This window comes from Neolamprologus multifasciatus, chromosome 18 (assembly GCF_963576455.1).
Source record: "Neolamprologus multifasciatus chromosome 18, fNeoMul1.2, whole genome shotgun sequence".
Lineage (NCBI taxonomy): Eukaryota > Metazoa > Chordata > Actinopteri > Cichliformes > Cichlidae > Neolamprologus > Neolamprologus multifasciatus.
In genome coordinates, this window is record NC_140456.1 from 19,337,293 (window position 1) to 19,361,079 (window position 23,787).

Sequence of the window (23,787 nt, forward strand, 5' to 3'; positions counted from 1 at the left end):
TTGCATTATAATTCATTTACAATGTGTTTATATGGCATCATATCATGATTTGGACAAGGCCTCGACAATAGTCACAACGACATATAACCCGATATCTTCTTATAGTTTATGTAGATTGACACTTTAAAATAAAAGTGCATCATCTGTTACTCTGAAAATCAATTTGTAACATCAGGGTTTAAGTCAGGAAATGTATATTTTAAAATAACAGATTCAAAGTGCTGGAAACATTCCTCGTTGATTTCGGTTCGCACTGACATGCTGGCATCACAGAGGTGCTGCAGATCCATGATGCAAATCTCCAAATCCACCACATCCCAAGGGTACTCTTTTGGATTGAGATCTGGTGACTGAGTACATTCACAAAGCCAGTTTGTGATGATTTCAGCTTTGTGCGTTGTTCTACTGGAACCAGCCATCACACTTTTCTATTGCACTGTTGTTTCTGCATCATTCTGTTCTGTCTGGTGTTGCACTCTTTTTGTTTTTTTGCAGTTTTTGCACACCTGCACTTTATTATGTAGTCCTGTGTTTATTGTCTGTTATATGTAGCACCATGGTCTTGGAGGACCGTTGTCCTGTTTCACTGTGTACTGCACATGGTTGGAATGACAATAAAGCCACTTGCCCTGACCAGACGACGGGTACACTGTGGTCTGTGGTCATTAAAGGATGAACACGGTCAGTAACAATACTCAGATTGTGGTGTTGAAGTCATTCTCAGTTGGTACTAAGGCACTTTTCCTATATTTGTAGGTCTGCATGGACAAATCTTCAAAACTAGAAACTGATTGCAATATGGATCAGTAAAACCACAGTGGAGGGACTCGTTTTTCATCTCATCAAACACGTTTTGCTGTCACACACGTCGACCCTGTGTTAACTTACACATGACAAAAAACAAAAACACAAATTGAAAATAAACTGGTCTGGTTTCAGGTGAGAGTGGCCTTAGTTCAATGTAAAATCATCATCAGAGGCAAAAACCAAAACTCGGCTCAGCAACTTAATAAGTCCTTTATTTGCAATGTTCCATTACCTTTCCAGTTTCCGATGCAAAAGAAGCAATAATTTTTTTTTAAATAACGAAAGCGGAAAAAAAAGAAAAAAAAAAAAAAGGAAAGAAAATATTTACAAAATTCAAATAAAACTAATAATCAATGGATTATCTAAAGCACCTCTCTGCATCCGGACAACTGCGGTTTTCTGCTGGATAAGGAGACACTGCAATTACATCAGCAATTTGTTTCTGAAAAATAAAACTGAAAAAGTTTATTATCATCATCATTATTATTATTATTATATATTTACAGAACGCTCCTGAAATCCTGAAACTAGTTTCCACTTAAAGTAGAAAAGGCTTTCGGATCATTTCTGTCTTTTTTTTTTTTTTTTAAACTTTATATATTTTATCAAGTCATTTTCTGTAGATTTCAAGTTTTAACGGTGATTGGGTCGTTAAGTGTCCTCTACAACAGCTCAGGTTTAAGTACAGAAGAGGTAAAAGATGAAGAGTCAGTCAGTGTGGTTCACTACTGGGGGATGGGAGAGAATGGCTTTAAAGAGGAAGCATTAAGACCACCCCCTAGTAGTCAAGGTCAAAGGTCAACATCAGCCCTCTGTGTTTCTGTCCTCTGCTAGTTTATCATGATAGGAAACGAGAGAAAATAGACAACCTTTGCTTTAAAAACTCCGTCAAATTAAGATTAGTTCATGTACACTGTAACGTTTTGTCCACTGGATCGTTAATAGGAACACACTTCAGTCATGCTGCACACTCCGGAAAAGGACAAGGACATAAGAGCCGTGTCGGGACTGAACAAATGTTATGGCATGTTGATAAACCCCCCTCCACCAACCCACCCACGCACCCGCTACACTTCACGCCCTGCTGTTTCCTCTTGTAGATCAGAAAGGTTGTTTGTCATTAGAATCGTCTAAAGGGGTGAAAGAGCAGCCCGTTGGTTTGCTTTACTTTGACATAGAAAGTTTCGTAGTGATGTGGGATACTTCACACTTCGCTAATGAGTAATCCTGCTGAAACCTGCATTTTCAAGTTTGCTTTGATGAGGACACTTGCTGTGACAAGCAGGTGGAGAAATAATGAGGAAGCAGGAGAGGGAAGGTAGAAAAGAAATGATTGTTTTTCAGAGTCCATCCCTCCAAAAAAAGAAGAAAAAAAAGGAACACAATAAAGATTTATCCTCATTGAGGATTGATTCGAGTCTGCCTCTCTGGCAATACTGTCCATGACTCTCCATGGTCGCCTGCAGAGCTCTGGCGGCAGCTTTTAGTTCAGTATTTTAGTCCTTGTCAGATTCCTCTTCGGCCTCGCGGAGCCAGGTGAAGAAGCCGGTGACCGACTTCAAGGCCACGCCTTTGCCTGTCTGCTCTGCCGGGTCTTTGCTGGATTCCCATTCGTAGAAGGCCTCCTCTTTAATGACGTCCTCATCATACAAGGCGTCGAAGAACATCCGCAGCAGGTCTGCAGAGACAAAATTAGAGCATTATAGAAGCTTTATTAACAGCTCCATTTTAAAATTGTTTCTATTTGCATTGAGTCAGGGACACTTGAAAAGCTATAAAGAGGTAATCAGTAGGTCAAATCCTAATTAACACGTTTCTTTTAGTGATTAGGCTTTTCTGTTTCAACCCTCCAATCCAGTTTATAACGCCATTAAAAAAATAAATAAATAAAACACCCCAAGAATGTGTTTTCCTCCAAAATAGACCACTTCCATTACTGTGTTCAGGCAAAAATGACTCAGGCCCTACAGCAGCAACACTACAAAAACCTTCAGTCTCATCTTTAAATTTTGATACCCTGAATACACAGCTGCTGTATACATGATGATTTTATCCGTTTTCACCCTGAACAAAAACAACCTGGAAATACAGGCAGATCTTTTCTGATAAGGAGCTGTGTTTCACACCAATCAACAAGGTCCATTTTTTTAATGCCTGTGATCATCACATGACCAATTACACATTACTTTAGAGCAGCAGCTGTTTTTTGTTTTTCCCCCCCTCAAAAGCTGCACCCAACAGCACATAGAGTATGTGAATGATATCAAGTCATTGCGATCCAGAGAAACATTCCTGTCAGGGAAGAAGCTGCAATCCGTGTTTGGCAAAGGGAATTTTACAGATCCTTTATTTATCCAGGTAAAAAGTCTCACAAACATTAAAAACATCTTTTTAAAGAATGATCTGGGAAGCAAAAATGACAACATAACATTGCTGATCTATAAAAACTATTTCAAGTGGTCAAAAAGGACTGGATTGATTAGAAAGTAGATACAATAATGCAAATTTATAAAGATACTTTGTAACAGTTGATTTTGTAGTTTTCGCTTAAAAGCTGACTTTAAGTTTTTTTTCCTTTCTATGGGGAAACATGAACTTTGTATATGCCAACAAGACTGCTTACAGTGACGTGAAGGCTTTTTAAAATAGACGAAGCATTGAATTTCCAGCAAACAGCTGATTTGGTTACATGTCCCTGCTCGATTACTCTGAGCGACAGCTACTGTCAGCTGAATTTGAAACAAGCTCACAGGGAAGATTTCTGCTTGATTTGTGCTCTTTATACAAGCTTACTGGACTTTAGTAACATTTAAAAAAAAAAAAAAAAAAAAATCTCTGAAATAATTCAAAGACAGACTTGGAGGGAGCGAGACTCATCCAGAGAACATTTATCACTAATAGTTTACAAAGGCCAATAAATTTGCCATCTTGTGCCATTATCTGAACCGATTTATGGTATCTTCCTGCTGTGTCTCGATGCACGATCAAGAATCCAGGTTAAACAAAAAAGAAATCTCAGAAAGCTGAGCGACATTATCAGTGGGAGGTACATCTCATCACTCATCCATGTGACTTCTTTAAGTTCTCCCAACCTTATAATCAGCCCAGCTGCACGACTGAAACCAGTATCACCCCATTACAGTAAGCCTTGAGATCAGTTTCGTCTCCGCTCAGTCTCATGAAATTTGGGATCATTTGCTTATGTTGCCAAAAAGACGCAACAGCTGAGGAAACAACATTAAAATCACACTTTGAATCATTGGCGACTTTGACGCCTGGATTTAACAGATGCTTCAGTATCTAAATATTTATAAGTGAACCAATCAGATTTGTATGTTTGGCAGTATTATAGTTCACTGTAAGTGGGGAAACTCACGAGCAGGCTGCTCCATGTGCACCATCAGAGCCTGGAGGGCGTACAGGGCCTGCAGCTCTTTCTGCTCGTCGTACAGGTATCTCTGCAGCAGAGAGGCTCTCTGGCCGATCTGCTGTGCATCCACCTTGTACGGGTTGTCACCTGAAACGAAGTGAACAAGTTTTTAAACCAGAAAGTGTGATTTTTTAAAAAGTAAGCGCTATTAAAATTTACTATAAAATAAATCCGTTTTAATTTATTTAAAAAACAACAACTATATTTTCCATACTTCAGAATTTGAGCTTGGGTTGCGAAAAGGAAAAAGACTAAATCATAGACACACACACAGAAAAAGAGGCAGCTCGTGGTGTATTAGTCATACTTACATATGATAGCAGACTGGCACACTGATGTCATCAATGCTCGTACAAACTGGTTCGACGCAGTCTGCTGCTCGTCCAAGTTAGCCTGAAAATAGGAAACAAAATGCAGTTGGAGGGAGGGAACATGACCAACACTGGAAAATAACAGCACGCACAAAGTGTTCAGGTCTGAAAACACTCTGTACTGCCTCACACACTCACACACACCTCGATCCAGTCTCTGATGCGTTGATTGTTGGCCTTGTCCTGGAGGAGTCTGTCCAGCTGTTTGCTGATCTCCTCTCCGCTGAGGACCTTCTTCTTACTGGCCTCTTTGGGCTCCATCTCCTCTCCCACGGTGAACTCCACTTTCTGAAATACACAATACAATGTGTAAAAAAAAAATAAATAAATAAAAAAAAAAAAAGCCTGAAGACACGGAGTAACTTGTTTCTAATCGTAAATCCCCACAAGCAAAAATCTCTCTTGCTTTCATCTCTGCCCACCAGGTAGACTCCAGCTGTGTTTGTCTGTCTTTGGTGCTGTGCAGGATGTGCTGCTTTCTCGTTACCATTTTAAGCTTTGTTGTTACAAAATAGACCAATTACAGCTGCTTTAAACGTATCCTAACATTTTTAGACCACTAAACAAAACTCCAAAAGTGCAGACAAGTGTTTTATCGTCTAAAACCTGGATGTGTTGCACGTACCTGATCGGTGACAAACTTGTTGACGTCTTCATCTTTGGGCAAGAAGTCGTTCCAATTTAGCCCAGCCTCTGTCCACAAAGCTCCAACCTTCTTGGGGGTCTTAAGGGGGGAAAAGGGCCAGATAATCAAATATCTGTGGCTTTTATTTCTTTTTCTTTCTCTCTCTTTTTTTTTTTTTAACCAAAACCAAAAAAAACATGTGGAACACAAGGTAATAAAACGAGTGTGTTCGGTTACCTTTCTTTACAAAGGCAACTTGAGGATCTGTACCACCAGCACGCTGGCCTTCCCCAGAGGCACAAGAGGCTTTGAGATCTCCCTGAAGACACAGATGCACTAAATTAAGCTCCCATTTTTCTTACAGCTGGAATATAATTCGTTTATCTCATTTTAAAGCTGGAAATAAGTGACCTAGTTTTAAATTTAGCTTAAAATCGTTATTTCCGAGAAACACCGTCAACAAAAGAATCTCTGGAAAACGAATCCAACACTATTTACAGTTTCAAAACGTCCATTTCCATCAGACTATATTCTAAAGTCAAAGTATTCGAGTTTGCTTTCACTTATTTGAAATGTGACCGCTGACATTAAGCTCTCACCTGAACAGCTGTCCCATAGGGATGCCTCCCTCGTGGAGCATAGGAGTAATAAGCTCAGCCAGGTAGAGCCAGATGTGAGGTATATCTATGGCCATGTCTTCTGCTACCTCCAGAATCTCTAGTAGCCTGCAAAAGAATCTGCTTTAGTTCCATCTGCTCGAGAACATCCATCGAGTGTAGATTTTAGTTGAAACCAGGCGACGTTCTTCCTGTTACATGCTTACCCTTTGTAGTACTGCTGCGTGGGCAAAGTCCCTGCCTTTACAAGCTGGTGCAGCAACAGGCCCATGTGTTCCCGAGCGATGGTGCTTCGTTCAAGCGTCGACTCCAAGCCGTTCCGCACAAACACGTACAGCAGTGATGTGCTATTGAGCTCCACCACACACTGCAATGCCTCCTACAGCACCAGAGTGACACAAAGCAATGCTGTTAAAACGGTTCACTTCTAAACATGGAAGTATAACTCTGATTGTTAGAGGCAAGTCTGCACCTTGACATCATTGATGTGGAGGTATTCTTCAATGATGGCATGCGACTTCTTCTCCACTTCCTCTTCAGTCAAGGCAGGTTTAGGGAGAGATGGAGGAGGAGTGGGAGCGCTCTCACGCTTAACTGAAGAAAAAGGTAAAAATACAACTTGAAGCTCATTGTTCTTTATGTCCTTTTCTTTAAACCACATCTTTCTCTATTCAACTCTTTTTAATTCTTTATTTCATACCTGGGACAAAGTCACTACCCTTGTCCCGACTTCCTCTATCTCTGCTTCCTCGGTCTCTGCTTCCCCGATCCCTGCTTCCTCTGTCTCGACTGTCTGTCATGCTGGCGACGCGGCGCACAGATTCAGTCGAAGATCTGCCATCTCCTCCCCTCCCGCCGCGCTCTTGCGACTCTCTGCTGAAGCTTCTCTTGGTGACTTGGTTCGCTTCCCGTCCTTCGCTGCGATCAAATCTGTCAAATCGATCCCTGTTGCGGTCGCTCCTGTCCCTGTTGCTCCCACGTTCGCGGCTCGAACTCGACCTAATGGTAAAGGAGACACAAAGAGGTCATTTTAATAACACACTCAATCAATTTGTAATCATGTTGAACGGTACCACTAAACGTTTTGTATTTTTTGAGATCGCAGTAGGCTCTTGTATACAAAGGGGAGGCCAGATGGAGGAAGATTAGTATTCAAGTGGTCGCCATCTGCAACCTCACAACTAGATGCCAGTAAAATGTGTTTTGAAAAATGTGACATCAACATAAAGTAAAAAATAAGAGTGCCTATGACAAGTGATAAACTAAAATTTGTGAATTAAGTACTCAACTAAAGCAGAAGCAGACTAATTAATGATAAAATATTTGGTGCTTCTGAGTACCTTTGAGGAACTCTGCGATCAGAGTCTGTTGAAGACATCAATGACCCAGACTGTAGGGCAGAGAAGCGGTTGAGAGTGCTGGTACCTGGACGCCCAGAGTCTAGAAAGATGGAAATGAATAGATTAAGAGGCCAAACCACAAACAGCCACTAAGCAATGCTGTGTTTTAGAAGAAAGCTGAAGGTCTTACCCTGGTCTCCACTCGCTGGTTTAGCTCCAGTTCCTCCGCTGCTGCCTTTTCCCCAGCTGCCCCACATGCCTTTGCCACCCGGAGCCAACAGCTGGTTGTTGAAATCCATAGCACCAGGCTACAGGGAAACAAAAAAGTTATATTCATTTTCAAGAGGCCTGAGAAAGAGCTCAAGCCTTCACATGAATTTTCGGACGTTACCTTTGTGATCTTGCTTAGGCGGGTGGTGTCGATGGGTCTGTTCTTGGAGATGGGGACTGTGTTCCACCCCTCATCCTGAGGCTGGCTGGTCCGGCCACCTCCTGGTGTGTGAGGGCCTCGGCTGCCCATGTTTCCCGTGAACCTGTCTCTGCTTTCCTTCTTGGACAGGAGCTGCTGCTGGACTTTCATCTGTTCCCTGTGCTCCTCCATCTCTGCTTCCTTGTGAATCTGATCAATTGTCTTAGGACCCTGGTCTCCTCTACGAGGCACCCAGTTATTCTGTGGATCAGAGACAGAAGACAATTAACACCTGTGAGCCACTCTGGGGTGTTTCTGTCTGTGTTTTGGATTACATTTGTAATAGTACAAATGTTCTGATAGGTGAACCTGAGACAAAAAGCACATCCACCCTCAATAACACAGTTTTACGTCAAATATTTTCATTTTTAAGCCCTTTGTGACATAAAAGAAAAGGGGGAAAAAATGAAATCCTTGTTCTATTCTGCAGCTTCAGTATGATCAACATAAACCGCTTTCCAGTGTTCCTCCTGTTCACAGCAAATCTCTAGAGCGGAACAAGAATTGTCGTCACCAACTGCAGGCCAAGACGTTGGAGATGAGATACTGAAAGGGCAAGCAGCTGAATGTTATCAAGAACCACCACACCAGTGACATGGTTTGATATCCATCTAGCATAAATCTATGCCTGATGATGCTGATGATGACGTTCTCAACGGACAGAAAAAAAAATTTATGTTTTTTTTTCAAACTAACCCTTTACCCCTTTGAAGCCTACCAGCAGTAACCCGTGACGCCCTTTTCTGAACCGAGTACTCACTGTCTTATTTTAGCACTGCTTATAGAACAAAACAACTGGGTGTGCACCAGACGTTTGTGAGTGTGGTCTCTGCTATGCAGCTACCCTGGTAAAAAAAAAAAAAAACCCTTCAGACTGTACTGTATATAAACACTGAGATACATACACTACTAACTCAAGTCATGATAAATGCTGGCTATCAGTTCTTTATTGCTCTAAAATGTTGAATATGATTTAACAATTACCCTTCTGAGGTCCAAAACATCTTGCAGCATGAAGCGGATTCTTGATGAAGTCTTTCTCTCTTTAATAATCTTGTCCATCTGATTAAAATACTGATCCATGCGAGGCTGTCGGGGACACAGAAAAGAGTGAATTTTATGAGGTACAGGTACCAAATGACAAACTGTGTGTACCTAATGATACATCGAGAACTGCCTCCTCAGTTCCTCAACCCATCACTAATGATCAGTGGCCCAGACACGTGGCACAAAAACAAGGTCATCACAGGAGACATCTTAACGTGTACATATATTAGTGTTAGTCCATGCTTTACTTACCTTTGCCTTCTCAAAATCCAGGTCTTTACCAATAGTGGACAGCAGTCTGCAGAGACACTCGAGAGACTCCTCATCGTGATTCTTAAGTAGTTTCACGACACAGTCGTGCATGATTGGCTCTGTCAACATCTTAAGCTTAAACAGTTCACCAATGAACTTTATGTTGCCCAGTGAGCGGCGTCGAGCTTTATCTCTGGCCTCCTCCAGCTCTACCCTGAAGCGCTCACGCTCCTCACCCTGCAGGCGGATACAAGTTTGTGCTTAGTGTACGAGTCATATGACAAGTTTACTCTAAATCTGAACGGTGGTTTTGACAGTTCTTACGTCTTTGGCAGCCTCCAATTCCTTTTGCTTTTTCTCAAAGATCTCATCATCATCCTGGTCCTTCTCAAACTCTTTCTGGCAGCGGTTGAGCAGCAGTTTGCGGAAGTTCACAAAAACTCCTGGCTTGTCTGAAGTGGGGACTTTCAGCTGGTGGAAGACAACATTCAATGTCACCCAGGGGGTTTTAAACGCACGTTTTCCATTCAACTGCATTTAACAAATATGTAGCTGAGAGTATGCTCCTTCAGTTCCTCAATACCATCACAAAAAGTTCAGTGGCCCAGACACGTGGCCTAAACAGAAGTCATCACTAGAGCATATGATCAAAGCACAACATCCAACCTTCACTAGACTCACCCCCATAAGGCAGCGGCACATGTTGGCGTAGGCCACAGAGAAGTTGGGCTCTGAGATGGCCTTCTCAAAGATGAGGTCGATGGCTCCCTTCAGCCTCTCCTCAGTGTCTATCGTCAGCTCTGTCACTTGTTTCATCAGCTCCTGAAACTTCTGTGGCGTCAGCTTGTTGAGGATGCTCCGCAGACGCTTGAACAGCTCTTGAGTCTTGGCCTGTTCTGGGTCTTCCTCTTCAGGCTCATCAACACGGCTACGAGTGGCCTTTTTCACAGAGGGCTTCCAGGCCTTCTCAGCCTTGCTGAGCTGCACGTCATCATTTAGCGACATGCTGGTGATAATTTTTTTGGTTTGAGAGCGACGGGGCCCGGATGGCTAAATGGAGAGAAACGCATAAATATTTTAAAAAGCTAGTAGGAAGAAACTTCACTAAACAAAAAGTTTACGCTAGAGATCTCTGCCTTTGCAAACAGCTTGTCTGCCAAACATAACATCACAACTGCTGGCATTCATTGCACTTTTGTGTCATGTCAGCTCATAATACACCTCTTTATCTCAAAAAACATCAGACAAGTACTCCAGCATGTTGTAGGAAGACAGGCACAGAGGGAGATTGTTTTACTTCAGGCCATCACGTCTCAAGTGCAAAAGTATAAAAACGGTGTGCTGACGACACAATTGGTAAACCTATTAACTATAATGCAAGTTAATGCTTAAAAGTGTCTTTTAAAAACTGTAAAATTAGCTAACCGGGCCACGAGGTCCTCCCACTGATCTGCTCCCAAGGTTCCCTAAATATGAGGGAGTAAAATCAGGACCAGTGTTCATCAGGCGAGATGGGTCAGCAGGTCGTAGTGGAGTCTTGTTCACCTGCAATTAAAGAGGCAAAAATAAATAAAGGAAAAATCACACGTGTTTTCACACAAAGTTTAAAATACTGGCAGTCGGCAGCACTACCCCTCAGCCTCCTAGTAGATCAAACATATGGTATCAATTTGAAAATCCTAGATGACTTTGTTCTCGAGTTTTGCGTTCACAAGATTTTCAGGAAACTTCACCTCTGACCTTGAACTTTAGGACAAGGTCACTGAAATTCAAACTTAAAATTTTTAGCAGATGCACCTACTGATGTGAATTTCAAAATCCTACATCACCTCATTATCGCATTTACACCCACCCACTCGCTTGCTCTGTGTGGTGACAACAATACCCCGTCAGCCTTTAACAAAGCTGTGACGGCCCAGGACAACGCATCAGGTTACAAAAATCGTTAGTTGCACGACTGGCTGAAGCGCCTCAAAGATTGTGGTGCACTTCATGATGTGAGGTCAAAATTTACAGATGAGTAAAAACAAAACTGCCATATTCTTCAACTCAATTTGTATCGTTTCTGCGTTCTTTTACACAAAGCTCAACATCACCTACCTTATCCAGCACCACATCACTGATGATGGGCAGGCCCTCAGGCTTGTGCATACTGGCGCTGATGAACTGGCAGCGCAGGAGGAACTCCCTGTCGTACCGCTTCTTGTCCTCCGGGTTTATCGGCTTCCATTCTTCTGCATAACGTACAGGAAATATGCAAAGGTACATGATTAAAGGCACACTACAGTAAAGGCACAGCTTTACTGTAGCTGTATTCTGAAAGATGGCTGTGATAATCCACTCTCAGTGCAGATTCTTTGAACTAAATAATAAAACGATGACAGCACTGGAGCAAACTATGAGAGAAACTAAAGTCACCATAAAGAGATTTTCACACTGTGCTTAAATCAAACAAGGCCTCATCCTTCCAACATATAAATGCAGGCACAAGGAAAAAACAGACTTAAAATTTAATGCTGAAATAAATTATATTTGCCCTAAGACCAAAGTATGTACAGAGTTTTATCAGTTTAGCTTTAGGGAAAAGATTAAAACATTTAAAGATTTTTTTTAGCCTTTTAAGCTTTCAAAGCGTACCTTGTTTGTACTGGTATTTCTGCTCAGTTGGCTCAGGTGTGCCTTTAGACTTGTCAGGTTCTGCATTCTGCTTGTCCTCTTTTTGCTCCCAGGTCTCATCTGCCACTTCGACAGGAAGTTCAGCTGGTGCTGGAGGGTTGGCCTGAGTGGGCATGGGTTCAGAGGCAGGCTTGGCACCCTGTTCCTGCAAAAAGAAAGAGAAGATCAAGTTTTCTAAGAATCTGTTGTTTATTGAGAGTAAAAGATGGACACCCAGTTTAAGAGCTTTTTGGACTGTCGTCTGATTTAACACAAACCTCTGTGAAGGCATCCAGGAGATTACCAATGGCCTCCTTCTTGTTAAACTCTTTCATGTTCTTTTCTTCCTTGCACATGCGTAGGCAGCTTCAAAGGAAAGACAAAGTGATGACATTAAAATTCAGATAAAACAAGATTAGGCATGTGACAGCCTGAGAAGCAAGGGGGGGGGGGGGGGGGAAATTAACTGTCCCTTGCATAGTAGATTCTTCGGGGCAGCTAACAGAGGCAGGAGGGGGTATCCTCACTTTTCTTCTTGCACTCTTCCTCCTCCTCCTTCTCTTCAGCCTCCTCTTTCACCTCCTGGGCTGCTGTTGCCGTTTTAGCCATAGGTGTGGGTTCCTGAGATTGAGAAGCATCTGGCTGTTTGTGGGGCGTAGTGTCTGAAATTGCATTATCCTTGGGCAGTTCTTCGGTCTCCTGAGGAAGGCCGTTGGGGAGAACAGGCTCTGCTGCCTCAACTTGTGTGGATTCAGGTTCGGGGGTAGAGCACAGAACGGCGTTCTGGGTCTGTGTACCAGCAGGCTCCCGTGCAGGTGGGGGAGGCTGGGAGACTTCAGTTGCCGTTTTTGTAGCCATTTCTTCTTTATTCTTTCTTTCTTCTTCAAGATTGGAAGAACCTGTTGCTGCAGCCTCAGCTGCAGGCTCCAACTTCGTGGTGGCCACCTGCTCTTCTTTTCCAGTTTCTTCACTTCCTCTGTTTTTGCTTCTTCCTTTTCTGGAGCCTTCTCAGCTTGAGCTGGAGCAGCCGGTAGTTCCTCTATTTTCACAGGGGCTTCTGGTGCTTCTGAAGACTGTGAGGTTGCAAGAGGAGCATCTACTGTATCAGAAACGGTAGTGCCAACTTTATTTACTGCCTCAGCAGGAGTAGTGGTCAACGTTGCTCCTGGAGGAAGGGAAGGAGGAGACTGCTGGTCCTTTATCAGTGTGGATGGCACCTCAGTAGTAGCTACGGGGGCTACAGATTGTGCAGCTAACTCAGTAGGCAGCACTATTTGGCTGTCCACTTCCTGTGTGCTCTCCAACACAGGCTCAGCATTTGCCGCAGCAAGAGAAGGAGGGGTTTCAGAACTAGTAGGACGCTCTGTGTTATCATCTGGACAGCGAGAGACGTGACAATAAATGACGAGAAAAAAATTTACAGTCTTTTTCACCAAGTCAAACTTAAGAAAATATACTCACCTCTTCTCGTCTGTGCAATCACAGGCTGGGAAATTTCCCCATTGACCTGTGCAGGACTTGCATCCGGTGCCTGCAATCACAAAGCAATAGCGGCCTTTAATAAATAAAATAGAAAACCCACTACACGGGCTTTTAACAATGAGCATCAACACACATTTGGTGCAGTTTGTTACAAGTTTTTTTTCCCTCACATTTGGTGGATATTGTCTGAGGTGGTATTGATTCAGACTTGTTTCTTTGAAGGCTGCAGTGTCACTCAACTCTATTAAAAAGTGATTTGTTTGTGTTGCCCGTTTCCCCTCCAACTAGCAATTTTCAACTTTGGCAATAGCTCAATGCATCAGTGCATATTTGTTTGCATTTGCTTAGACTCAGCATAGTTTGCTTAGTGAAACTGACCTCAGCTGTGCTGACTATTAGAAAGTACCATGAAGATAAAAAAAGACATCAACACAGTCGCAGATGTACTTTAAAAAAACCAAAATCCACAACGGTGCCTTTATGTACAGATAAATTCATATTCCTTCCTTTTAAAATAAGAAAAAATAAAAATAAAAATGTCAGAGCAATCATCACCTAATAACATCTTCTTTTGTTGTCTTTTTATAACTTACCTTTGTTTTGTCTATATAAAGCAAAACGTTGGCTTCACATTGAAAAAAATTACTTTGTTCTAAAGCAAATCAATTTACAGTGAAGACAAAATGAACATGAGAAAAACATAATGAAGTTCTGTGCTTCACTGTATTGCTTTAAACACAGAGTACCACATGTCAGTACAAGATAGCCAACTATATTTTAGATTTCTGATAAAAGACAAATGTACAACACCATCATTACTCTATTTAAATGAGTCACTTCAAAGTAAAGTCTTACCTGTGGTGTTGGTGTGGTGGAGGACATTACACCCGACAGGATCTCGTGCGTGATATCGCGTCCACCCTGGTTGGGGTCTCGTATTGTTATCTATTAGAGAAAAGGCAAATGACATTAAAATACAAACAATGTGCAACCATCCTGCCACTACTGATCTACAGCTGCGACCCCCATCATGACAAATACTATTGTTGTTTTCAGGTTAAAAGGGAAAGTTCCACATTGAACACACAATACAGTGTCTCTCCATTCAACATTTTTGACCTCATTCAAGAGGTGTGCTGTGCTTTTGTTGGGACATACTACCGGTCTGCGTTCTCTCTTCATTAGGCCTTGTGACTGTGCAGGGGCTTGCTGAGGAGGCGGGACTTGTAGCTGTTGCTGGGTGGACAGCATGACCGCTGAAGGCTGGACAGATGGGGGATACTGAGGCGGAGTTGGATAGTATGCTCCAGCTGTAAAGTTGAAATGAAACAAAGAAAAGAAATGACAAAATAAATCATAAAAACAACTCAGAATAAACAAGAGTTTTCAAGAGTTCAAACTAAAAGAAAATCTGTATGTACTTGTTTCATTTGATTGAGATTTTTTTCCCTACATTGCTGATAACTGTTGGGGGGGAAAAATGTAAAGGTGCAATAACAAACATTTGTACGTATACACAAAGTGCGGTTTCAGATATAAACGTGTACTTAAAGGCTAATTTGTGGGTTATTTTAATGTTTGATCCACATTACATATTAACAACAAAGTATGAATTAATGATGGCTGAATTTGACTACTACACAAAACTTTACTACTTCTGTCTACGATACGTGATGAATTATAAAGATTGAAACAGCCCACTTTACATTCAGTTGTGTAAGGAGGCATAACTGCCATTTGCTCTTTACATTCACATCTGTCCAGACCTTTTAAAGCAATTTAATGGGCTGGCACCAGAAGCTGGAGCCACCAATTCAGCATCCAGCCAAATTTAAACATTTATAAGTAGTATTGCTGTACAGAAAATTACTTCAAACTGAAGTTGGTTTTTGACCCTTTGTATACAAAATTCCATTTATTTAGCTTCTTAAACAAGAAACAAATGGAGAAAAATCACCACAGAGGCATCACTAGGCTACAAGCTAAAAGTTTCAGTTAAAGTTTTTCTCTGTATTTGCTACAACTACATTTAAATAACATCCATCGTCGTGTGTACGTGACCTACACGTACGAAATCAGAGACAGGAAGACACGGTTAGAGACAGGAAGTGCCACAGAAGCCTGCTGACCACCACAAAAGCACACACACTACTCACCGGGGTAGCGCTGGGAGGCGAGAGGCGCACCGTGGAGAGAGAGACGGCCGTTCTCTCGCCCGCCCCCTCTCCCCCCACCACCCCGCCTCTCCCTCGCGGCAAGAGAGGGCTCTGAACCAACGCAGCAAAGGAGAGGAAGGGAGTGAGGGACGGGAGAGGGAGGAAAGAAGGAGAGGGCAGGAAGAGACAGATGCAGAATGTGTTAATGAGAGGATCCAGAGGAAGCAGGGTGTTAAGAAGGTCCCATGAAATGAACAATGCCTCTACTGTACACTTACCTTCTGCTCTTGGCATATATTTATTTTCAAATAGTTCAAATTTTGAAGTGCATTACGATCACACAAGGGTCTTTATAAGCAAATACAACGGGGGTTTTAACTGAGCCAACAAACCCCCACCTCTATACGTATATATAAAATATCTGTGCATTAGTACAAATGTACTAAAGCAAATCAGTTTTTGTAGCAGTTGCGTTTCCTGCTTAAAAAGTGCAGTTCATTCATATTTAAATAGGGTTTCTGGCAACGTTAGCTCCCACACAACTCTTCTGCTGCTGTATGTAGACATGCAAAAAAGGAGAAAACTGCAGTTTCAAAGCCATTTCATGGAACCTACAAGGCAGCGTAAGGTGCAGAAAACGAACACAGGCCAAAGCAGAATTAAGCCCGACTACATGCACATACAGCAGTGTTTGGACTCAAAGGCATATTAAAAAAAAAAAACGAAGAAAAAGAAACACACACAGAGACAGACATACTACAGCAACAAAGACAATTAACCCCCATCACAGAAAAAATAGAAACAAGAAAACAACCCACAATCAGCCAAGCAAACCACCCCACATTCAGGAATACTTTACAGATGAGGAATTCTGCATGTGGATGTGGTTTTAAATACGGGTTAGAACTTCTCCATTAAGTTCTGTGTTTAAACTGAACGCGTTTGTGGTTCGGCTTGGTTGTTGTGAGTCTTGGGGTTAAAAACCCTTACCATAAGGAGGGTATTCAGCAGGGCTAGTTCCGGTATAGAAGTTTGCTGTGCCGCTGGTCACGGGATACTGCTGGGTAGGAGGCATGTATGGAGCTCGGTACTGTAGAAACAAGACAAACAACAATTACGTTTTGAGAGCCTCACTCCAAAAACCTCTATTAAGAGGACTTTCAAATATTAATGTAGCTCATCGTAACAGGTTTCCAAACTGCGTCTCTCCCGTCCTCACATAGGATCACAAGCTTCAGACGAATTTCCACACTAGCGCTGGTATAGGAGAAGTCAAAACCGAAAGCAAAGAAACTGCCAAGTTTTGGGTTTGTTTTTTTTTTCTTTTTTCAAAGTCTCGTGTTACTACATGTTGTCTGTACAATTTGTGAATCTCTGAGCTTTTGAAAGGTTATCATTAAAACAGTAAAAACCAACACAATTATATAACACAATTATATACAGTGTTCTCAACTCAGCTGTGATGGCAGCAGCAGAGGGAGATTATGCCAAATAAATAATATGTTTAAATTGTGAGGTGCACAACCAGCAGTATCGGTTGTGATGTCACCTTCGTTTTTGGGTGTGGTTCGCTAAGGACTGGAAGGTGGGTATAATGAAACTCTTTAGAAGACACTTTGGATGAGCCACCAGAAGGACTCCTAAAGCACTGAGTGTTTGTTCTTCACTATTAGTGCTTTTTCCACTAGTAAGTACTTGGCACGACTCGGCTTGGTTTCAGTCGTTTTCCATTACACCTGAGTACCACCTAATGTGCATAGGGTCGTTATACCAACGTGGTCGAAGGGCCTAGGACGTTATTTGTACCCGACTTAAACAACACAACAATGGAGGACATCGAGGTGAAGGTATATCCTTGTTGCCGAGTTACAAAAGTGGCCATTTTGATTTTTGTGAAGGAGATGCTCTCATGACTTACAGTGACACTATTGACCAGTCAAACAGTGGCATGCAGTCTATTGACATCACATTTTCGGATCAACAGAGAGCATTTTGGAACCCCAGCCGAGTACCAGGTACTAAAAAAGTACCTGGTAGCGCCACCTAATGGAGAACCCTAAAAACAGAGTCGAGCTGAGTACGTACTAGTGAAAGAGGGCTTTGTGTGTTTATACACCACTATGCATTTAATCATTAGTTATTCTTAATCTCTGGCTCTCTTACACAGAGTGTCTTTTGTCCCGTTTTCCTCCCACCACCCTCAACTGGTCACGGCACATGGCCGCCCCTCTCCGAGCCCGATTGTGACAGAAGTTTTTTCCTGTTAAAAGGGAGTTTTTCCTTTCTGCTGTCAACAAGAGGGTCATTTGATTGTTGGACTTTTCTCTCCATTGTTGCCAGATACCTCTACAATATAAAGCGCCTTGAGGTGACTGCTGTTGTGATTTGGTGCTAAATAAATAAAACTGAATTCAAGTTTAAAATGAAATCTGACGCTAAAGACACCAAACTGACATGAAGAACACTTTCCAACATTAAACATACAAACAATAATGAAGAGCAATAAGCTCAACATGTTACTATTAAATTCAATTCATTCAGAAGGTAATGTTACCCAAATAAAAAAAAGTGTTAAAAAGTGATTGCAACTGTTATGATAAGTATGTATTGATTACTTGGGCTGGCTGCAGAGTAGAGCTCGTGTGTGCACTAACCTGTCCAGAGGGAATGAAGTAGCCTTGAGGAGAGCCAGCAAAAGGTTGGGATATCATCATCATTTGTGAGCCGGGTGGGTAGACATGAGCTGGTGCAACAGCTCGAGGGCCACTATTTCCCGGTACCCTTGGAGCACTGGTGGCCATGGCGGGTCGGTTCTGATAGTAGCTCTTAAAAGAACAAAAACAAAAAGATGAAGACTGCATCATATCAGCAGCAAACGTATGGTTCTGCCTGTGCATTTCGTAACAATGGTATTCCAGATTTCTTGCTTTTACATTTTTCTGTGCGTTTGCTTCGAGTTGCATACACGCCGATACCCTTCACCTGGAATCTACGCACTCACAGCAACTGCACATGTGCACACTAAATTCAATTCTGGGTAACTTGGGAGTTTAAATTATCCTGAAAGTCATGACTTCCTGCCACAATCAAGTTAGCACAAGTTAACAGGGGAGGGACGAAGAGAAAAGCTGTTACCTGTAATGCTCTGTATCCACCCTTCAGCCGCGCAACACATGAGCAAAGAGCAAGAAAGGGAGTAAGATTAAGGTGAAAATGAGGACCGGACACAATGAGGGGGATGTTTGAATTTACAGAACGAAGGAAGAAGGGAGGAGTATGAGAGGTAGCAGTGTGCCTCGCAGTCATGATGGGTACGCTCAAACAACTACAGACGCACATGCAATCGATTCTGGACAGATCATTATAGAAACACGATCCCCTTCTAGTCCTGCAGGGCCCTACTTCTGGTAGGTTAAAGAATCACATTAAGGGCTGTAGGCACATGCAGTTTAATTCATTTTAATATCTGGTGGCAACAAGGCCCTTTATCACTGTGGGATTAGGACAAATGTGGTGATCGATGCAAAACAGTGGCGAGACGTGGGCTGTTTTCAAATGACAGCCTGCTGCACAATTTAGACCGTATCAGAAATGCTTTCATTTCTCAAAATTTTCACAATAATACAATTCATGTCTACAAACCAGGTATTTAAATTAAAAAAATGATCTGATGCAAGATATGCTGACTTGGTACTAAATTAAGATGAAAGGGGAAAACAAGGACTGAGGAAAAAGGAAAGAACTTTGGGGGACACTGGAAAAGAAAACTGTGTAGAGTTGAATTTTCAGCTCGTTTTAATTTACATCATAGACTCACTTGCAAAACATAACTTGCATTAAAGTTACATAATGTTGATTACACAATCTAAGGGCTTGAATAATAATTTAATGTTGCAAAAGAGCTCATTTGGATTTGAATGTTTGTTTTTTTTTTAAAGTAAACTAATCTAAATGGATGTTTAGAAGGGCAGATCTAAACACTCATCTTATCTTCTTTCCCAATTTGTATCTGAAAGCATGCATTACACTAAGGAGACAGAGGGGATGTGAGGAAAAGTAAGGGGTGTTAGTACCTGTTGATGTAAAGTACGGGGCCCAGTAGCAAACTAGGACAGCAGAAGAGAGGAAAGAAGTCAAGATTGACATTCAAGGACAAAGGCGGCAAATAGCAGTTATAACACACACGCCAAGGCAAAGCCTTACAGCAGAAGAAGCTATGTCAGAAACTGTTGTGAAAGAGCAAGAAAGAAAGGGGTTCTCAACCATATCAACAACAGAAAGCATGCTGTGAACAATACCTGTCTTGGCTGTGGTGCAGAGTTCATTTGTGGAGGTGGAGGGGTTGCAAAAACAAGAGAAGGTGGCTGTCCAGGGCCGTAGGCAGCCTTAATAGGAGAAAACAGAAGAGGAGGGAGAGGGGGAAAAAGGTTACTAAACTCTAAACTATCAAAATAAATAAATAAACTATGTTAGTGGGTCTCACCTGTGTCAATCCAGGGGAAGGGGCAGGATTGGGGACAGAAGTGGGTCCCGCTATAGGCTGTGGTGGTTTGTTCATTTCACGTTCTTTTATGGTACTGCATTAGGGTGGCGATGTGGTGCCAGCCTTCCTGGGGGGAAAAGATGAGCAAGAAATAATGTCAAAATGAGAAGAACATGAAATTACTTTGAGCTGAAATGTGATTTTTTAACATTTGCAAGCAGGCACTGGTATTCCAGGTCTTTGTTAAAAATGCTAATTACAGCCACTGAGGTTGGATACTAAAGATCACTGTAAGGAGACATGTTTAACCTTTAGTGTAGCAACATCTAACCAAGCAGCCAGGGTGTGGCCTGCAGTTTCGCCTATGATAACACCACCACCTCCCCAATCTCGTTCCATTGCATTTTTACAGAGCTCATATGAGGATGCAATTAGTCTTTCCCTCCTCCATCCTTGATTAAATCAGCTGGTAACACAATTATGTGTTTTATCTTCCATTCAAAGCTTAGGTTGAGTAGATAAGGGTTCAAATTACTTTCAAATAAATGGCTGCCTTAGACACCAATGCTAATTTGTCAGTTATTAAAGCTCACACGCACGCTGTTTTTAGGTGAATCTAAGAAAATGGATACCTCAGGTCAAAGTTCATTTACTGTGTGAACAGAAGCTAAGCCCCCCCTCCCTCCTGTTTGTGCAAATAAACCATACAAAACTCAATACTGACTGCCGTTTTCCCATGAGTAAATGATTGAAACCGAGGGTTGAAACTAAAAAACAAAAAAAATGATAGAATTGCTTTTAAAAAAAACAAACTGCCGTAATAGCAGGAGACGTGTCATACACCATCCACCTGCTGACACAGTGACTATCGTCAGATGCTAGCTGGTGCCATGCTTCTTTTTGACAGGGCTTCAATGCTTCCATATGGCGCGCCAGAAGCGATGGATAACGGGCTTATGATTCACGATTAAATGTAAACGGTCTTGTATTAGCTGACATTTACCGTAAAACATATTTTTATGGCCTGCTAACGAATCAGAAATGCCCCGGCGAGGTTGGCTGGATCGTTAGCCCACAGCCGGCTAATGTTACGTGTCCCACCATCACAGACATTTTACTTAGTTACGCTACGTGGCTGAGTCCGCATTTAACCTTAATGTACACAGAGCCCGGTCAAACAGTTTTACTGTGCTGATTATAAGAATACACATTTATACTCAAAGGCCGGGAACAGTGAAGTAGTTAGCTTTGTCAATAATGTTGCAACACGCGACAGCGATTAGGTTAAGTTACAGTCATGCTATTGTTGGTTAACATTGGCTAGCGGTTAGCGGGGTGTTACAGGCCTGGCGACACCAAAATGAAACCGTGTACCTGATGTTCATGGTTAACGTGGCCTAATATTTTGGCACTGAGGGCACCGACTTTAGATTCAAGACAAACTGTAAGGAATTTGATCCAGATCGCAGTAAACATTGATTTCTTTTTATTATTTTTTTAACCGAGAACCGAAAAAGCGTTAGGTTAGGGTTAGCCATAGCTTTCCCACGAAGCCCACCGAGATAACCAAACCAAAACAGCCAACGCTGTTAATTTAGGTAACTTTAGGTTAGCGTCAGCTCTAAATAAAAAAAATACTGAACTGACGGAAAACACTAAGATAAAGTAGTTTTACCGGGACCCAGGGGGAGGATTAGCCTGCTAGCTCTGCTGGTGTGTGTGGACGGTCAGGGCCTGCTCAGCCCGTGTGCCTTTCACAAAAATGCAGACCCGCTCGGGGACCTAGCATACCGCGGGGTTTCTTCTTACCAGGAATTATAACAGTTACTGTGTTGCAAGGTAGGAACTCGGGGAATCAGCCTCGGCTCAGTCTTCTGTTAATCAAAGCGGTGGTGCTGCAGTTTCCTTGTCCTTTAACTCCAACAGAAAAATGATGCCCTTCTTGGCTAATGACTTAGCGAGCTAGTTAGCTAACCGGCAGATGGGGGAGAGTGCTAAACTGTCACTTCGGTTTAAACCCCCAGGCGTGCAAAAGTGACAGTGCTCAAAATCAAATAATATAGTCCTTCGGGAATACTATTGACAACTCCGATGGCCCCAAGAAAAGCCTCTGGACCGCAGGTCCATGATCAAGGCGTCGATGGTGATGGATTGCCGGTTAGGTATATACACAAGTATCGTGTGATGCGGCTCAGAGAGAGGCCATAGTGCGATGTTTCTCCTGTGCGAAGCCGGTACGCCTCCGAGTCGCATGGGTAACTTCCGGGGAAATTAAAATTTGATGCAGTTTCCTTGGTCATGTGATGCAGGAGCTTGACTCCTTTGATCAACCGAGGCCTCCGTATTCAAAGTGAGTCATTATCTGGAACAACACTAAGCTGATATCTTTAGCTCTTTTACGGTGTTTTAAAAAAGCGCATTTGAGTACTTACATTTCCATCACAGCTGGGACATAATGTTGCTGAGTAGACTGTGATTAGCCTCTTGTTGCAGAAGACAATGAAGTTAGCTTAACTTTATTTTACTGCATCATGTTTGATTGGGAATCTGATCATTTCTATTTATTTAATGTTAATCTGTTTAATACCATGAAATAATTGCTAATGTATCTGATATTAATTTTGAGTTGTTTAACAAAGCAGTAGTAAGGGAATATAGTACAGTACTGAGCAAAAGTCTCAAGCCATTTCTCATATATATATATATATATATATATATATATATATATATATATATATATATATATATATATATATATATATATATATATATATGCAATGGGAATATATACCATTCCCAAGACAATGGGAATGGTATATACTCTATTTCCATGAATGCTTGCATATATTTCATATATATGAAATATATGCAAGCATTCATGGAAATTGAGTATATACCATTCCCATTGTCTTTAGAATCACTGTCCTGCTTGAAAATGAAGCCAATGCCAATGGAATGCTTTCCAGGTGGTATTGCATGGTAGATCAATGGATCAGTCCCTTCGCCACTGGCTGAAATGCAGCCCAAAGCATGACACAGCCTCCACTGTGTTTTACTGATGGCAGTGTACACTCACTGTTGTACCTCTCTTCTGACCTCTGTGCACACTCACAATGATTTGACGAAAAATTCAGATTTAGATTCATTACTGACCTGTTGGAAAGGTTATTATAGTTAACTCAAATGAAACTAAAAACCGATATTGTATGGGGGAAGATTGTTTTCGTTTTAGTTAACACAGCTAAAAAATAAAAACTAGACCTTGACTAAAATAAAATAAAAATTGTTAGTTTTAGTATTTGTTAATGTGGTAAAAAGTTGTTGTCATTGTTGTGTTTATATTGTAATACCTGTTCTTGTGCAGTTTTGCATACCTCAGCCTTTTCTTATTGCTTCCATTTCTTGAGCATGGTTTCTTGACAGACAGCCCTCCAGTGAGACCATTTCTAATGAGGTTTCAGTGAACAGCAGAGGGATCAACTGAGGGCCAGATGTGTCTGTCGGGTCCTGTGTCAGGTCTTTTCTTGAATATTTTCAGATTTCTTCAGAAGATGACTTTCAAAAACTTTTCATTTGTTGTTGATACTTTTTTCAGACCTGCTACTCATTCTTCTGTCCTCCACTTGTCCAGTGTCCACAGATTTTCTTTAAGGATACACAGCCCACCGCACTAAGATATGCCAAAGTTTCATGTTGCACCAAGAATACTATTTATTTTATGCCCATCATACAGTGTTGCCATTAGCCTTTTTTGTGGATTCACCCAAACAAATGGCAACAAACTATATGTTTGGTCTAGTTTTTCAATGTAAAAATATATAAAAAGAAATATAAAGAAATAAGGAATGGTTCAAGACTTTTGCTCAGTGCTGTATAGATATAAAAAGACCACTTTGGACTGAAACTTGGATGTTTCACTATTTTTTTTGACAATACATAGAAAAAGTATAAAAGTATTCAGCAGATTCATGAACAAAAAATCAGATCTAGCATTAACTGATGTAGTTTTTCTTCTTTTTGTCATGTACAGTACAGGGTGAATATTCCTAAATA

At 41.7% G+C, this 23,787-nt stretch overlaps 1 protein-coding gene and 2 non-coding genes across 3 annotated transcripts; all 3 read right to left on the reverse strand.

Moving 5' to 3' along the window:
* Positions 1 to 1,371: 1,371 nt before the first annotated feature.
* eif4g1a (eukaryotic translation initiation factor 4 gamma, 1a) lies at positions 1,372 to 21,998 on the reverse strand. Its single transcript, XM_085139511.1, is given in 34 exon segments — positions 1,372 to 2,485; positions 4,184 to 4,324; positions 4,549 to 4,630; positions 4,753 to 4,896; positions 5,234 to 5,332; positions 5,471 to 5,552; positions 5,833 to 5,958; positions 6,057 to 6,229; positions 6,323 to 6,444; positions 6,551 to 6,849; positions 7,191 to 7,290; positions 7,381 to 7,498; positions 7,582 to 7,860; positions 8,644 to 8,748; positions 8,959 to 9,195; positions 9,283 to 9,429; positions 9,640 to 10,008; positions 10,384 to 10,503; positions 11,059 to 11,192; positions 11,596 to 11,779; positions 11,892 to 11,971; positions 12,077 to 12,128; positions 12,130 to 12,572; positions 12,575 to 12,988; positions 13,075 to 13,144; positions 13,951 to 14,040; positions 14,257 to 14,405; positions 16,242 to 16,341; positions 17,906 to 18,076; positions 18,387 to 18,407; positions 19,325 to 19,357; positions 19,550 to 19,636; positions 19,735 to 19,861; positions 21,544 to 21,998. Coding segments are annotated over 33 exon segments (5,028 nt in total). The 5' UTR covers positions 19,810 to 19,861; positions 21,544 to 21,998; the 3' UTR covers positions 1,372 to 2,303.
* Positions 8,837 to 8,911, reverse strand: LOC146497759 (small nucleolar RNA SNORD66). The gene has a single exon (XR_014871002.1). It is a non-coding gene; the product is annotated as a small nucleolar RNA SNORD66 (small nucleolar RNA).
* On the reverse strand, positions 9,522 to 9,598 carry LOC146497760 (small nucleolar RNA SNORD66). The gene has a single exon (XR_014871004.1). It is a non-coding gene; the product is annotated as a small nucleolar RNA SNORD66 (small nucleolar RNA).
* Positions 21,999 to 23,787: the final 1,789 nt, after the last annotated feature.